At 60.5% G+C, this 2,710-nt stretch overlaps 1 protein-coding gene across 1 annotated transcript in view; it reads right to left on the bottom strand.

The window, feature by feature from the left end:
• Positions 1–211: 211 nt before the first annotated feature.
• The window catches only part of LOC104272628 (bactericidal permeability-increasing protein-like), a gene marked incomplete at both ends in the record, with an annotated part of 6,093 nt that continues 3,594 nt past the window's right edge, over positions 212–2,710 (bottom strand). Inside the window, 7 exon segments of the mRNA XM_009867675.1 lie at positions 212–288; positions 945–1,008; positions 1,373–1,415; positions 1,648–1,715; positions 2,129–2,296; positions 2,418–2,477; positions 2,664–2,710. The exon segment at positions 2,664–2,710 is cut by the window's right edge and continues 121 nt beyond it. Of these exon segments, the coding sequence (XP_009865977.1) occupies positions 212–288; positions 945–1,008; positions 1,373–1,415; positions 1,648–1,715; positions 2,129–2,296; positions 2,418–2,477; positions 2,664–2,710 (527 nt within the window).

The raw sequence follows: 2,710 nt of genomic DNA on the forward strand, positions 1-2,710 counted from the left end.
AACCAGAGAATGAGGCGGTGCTGCCTGAGGGGTGCAGAGCTCAGACCCCCACCATGCAGACGGGAAAAGAGGGGCTCTGGTTTGCAGCTGCTCTGCTGGGATCCTGGCCAAGCACACCCTCCTGCCAGTACAGATCAGGGGACTGCCAGGCGAGGGGCTCGGGGGCAGTAGGACGGGCTCCAGCCAGGGCCAGGTGCTCTCCCCAACTCACCTGGTGAAACCTCATGAGGATATTGGAGAGCTGTATCCTGTCTGGGAGCGGCAGAGGGAAGCCCTCATCTAACCTGGCTGGAAAAGATGACAAACAGGGCTGCACTGAGTTGAGAACGGGAGCAAGAGAGAACACGGCCATGCAAAACAGGGGCGTAGGCAAAGGGAATTCCTCCCAAGCTCCACAGAAGGGCTGGGGGCCGCATGTTGCACTGTGCCACCCCTCGAGGCCCCTGGCAGCCGCCAGCTCTGGCCTGAGTTGCCAGGGAGTCATGAGAAGCAGCGACTGGGGGAGAGGGTCTGGAAAGCATTAGGATGCACGCCGCGCTCATTTTTTCCATTGTGTTCACTGCCGGATGCGTGTCACAGCTCCCGCAAGCTGCTGCCCGCAGCCCGCCTCCGCTGGGCACCTTTACAGCCCTCCTGCACTCGCTGCAGGCTTTACCCACCAGTCGGGCTGGGCAACAGGGATTTCGTTAGGGAGCTGGGCCTCCAACTACTCCAGCACCCCCAGTCCCCCCAGCAGGTTCTCACCATTAAGACGCGGGAGCAGGATGCTGGAAGCAACAACATTCATTATGGACTGCAGTGGTCGCACCTGGGCAAGGGGGAAGGAAGCCCTCCTGCACTCGCTGCAGGCTTTACCCACCAGTCGGGCTGGGCAACAGGGATTTCGTTAGGGAGCTGGGCCTCCAACTACTCCAGCACCCCCAGTCCCCCCAGCAGGTTCTCACCATTAAGACGCGGGAGCAGGATGCTGGAAGCAACAACATTCATTATGGACTGCAGTGGTCGCACCTGGGCAAGGGGGAAGGAAAAGAGCTTTAGCCTGTGGGAGAGGGGGTGGCTGGGCACTGGAGGATAATCGGGAAGACAAAGAGACGAGGAGCTGGGCCGGGCACATGTTTTGCCAGAGACCTGTGGCTTTGTACGGCCATGCCAGCAGGGTATGAGATGTAGGGGAGAGGCAATGGCATCTGCCTCTGCATCCTTTCCCAGTCTTGCAGGCTGAGGCAAGAGGCATCTATGGGGTCAGCATGGGGCCCTGGCTGCACCTCCAGGTCTCATGTTGGGGGGCAGAGGGGAATGAGCCCCCTCCTTGGCCCCCGGAAGGCTCTCACCTCCATGCTGGGGGCTCTGGTCATGGTCAAGGGCAGCTTACCTGGAAAGGGCCCACATCCGAATGCTTCAGAGAGAGCTTCATCCTGGCAGAGACAGAAGTGGTGCTGGGAAGGCTGCCCCATGGAGGGAGCAGTTCCCACCTCAGTGACACCCACTGATGGCTGCACAGATCCTGCTCTCTCCAGCTTGTTCCCTCCGCGTGTCTGCGCTACCGGGATCACCCACCTCACCCCTGTGCCCAGGACCCCAGAACAGAAGCATCCCCCCGCTGCCAAGTCCCACCCAGCGAAGCCCTGCGCTGCTCCCTTGCCGTACCTGCCCACCTTCAGGTTCCCAACTATGTGGCCGGATTTCACATCGATCATGGCAGACACGTTGCTTGTCTGGGGAGAGAGCACAGAGCTCGGGCAGTGCTCACCCCACCTCACCCCCACCCAGAGAGCCCGAGGAACGGCTGCTGCCCACCCAGGGACACGTTTGCACACAACATTACACTTGGCCTATGTCAGCTCGAGTATTCTTCTGTTAGGGCCCCCCCACCACACTGGGGCTGAGCTGGTTTCAGACAGCACCTGGCACCTGGCACGAGCTCGGGACTGACATCCAAAAAGGATTCAAGGTCAGGTTGGATGGGGCTTTGAACAACCTGGTCTAGTGGGAGAGAGGTGTCCCTGGCCACAGCAGAGGGGTTGGAACTAGATGATCTTCAAGGTCCCTTCCTACCTTAACCATTCTCTGATTCTCTGATCTCCCAGCTGGGAGTGGGGTCAGTGCCACAGGCTGTGCCCCAACTCACCACATTGAGGAGGAAGAGAGGAACCAGGCTGGAGTTGGGAAGGATGGCATAAGCCTGGATATCCACGACAGGCTTGAGTGAGAGCCCCTCAGGTCCAATGTTCAGGAACGGGGCAGAGGGGGCGGACAGCCTGAGCTTCATTGGCATCTCCGGGTAAATCTTGTCCAGCTGCGGAGGAGCAGGGAGAGGGTAGGGACAGCAGCTCAATCCCCCATTCCTGGGGGAGACCAGCTTCTCAGAGCAAAGCCTGTGCCCAGCAGGAGCTCTGGGGAGGCACTGGGCCACTCACCTGGGGGACGAAGGCTGAGAAGGTGGTGGTGTTCAAGTGGAATTCTATGCCTTTTGGGATCTGCAGGAGGAGAACAGTCATGCTGGGGCCATGCAGCTCCACCAAGCGCACAGTGAAATCAGCCCTCCTGCCCCCATCCCGCAGCCTCCATCCCACAGCACCTCGCTGGCACAGTCTACCGAGACCTTGGAGCTTCTCCGCAAACGGAGCCCCCAGGGACGGTCCCGTCCAGCCCACGCTGCTCACCATGGCGCCCGTGATGTCGAAGACCAGCGCCCCAGCGGCGTGGTAGG

The sequence above is a fragment of the Apaloderma vittatum genome, unplaced genomic scaffold, assembly GCF_000703405.1.
Source record: "Apaloderma vittatum isolate BGI_N311 unplaced genomic scaffold, ASM70340v1 scaffold34724, whole genome shotgun sequence".
Classification (NCBI taxonomy): domain Eukaryota; kingdom Metazoa; phylum Chordata; class Aves; order Trogoniformes; family Trogonidae; genus Apaloderma; species Apaloderma vittatum.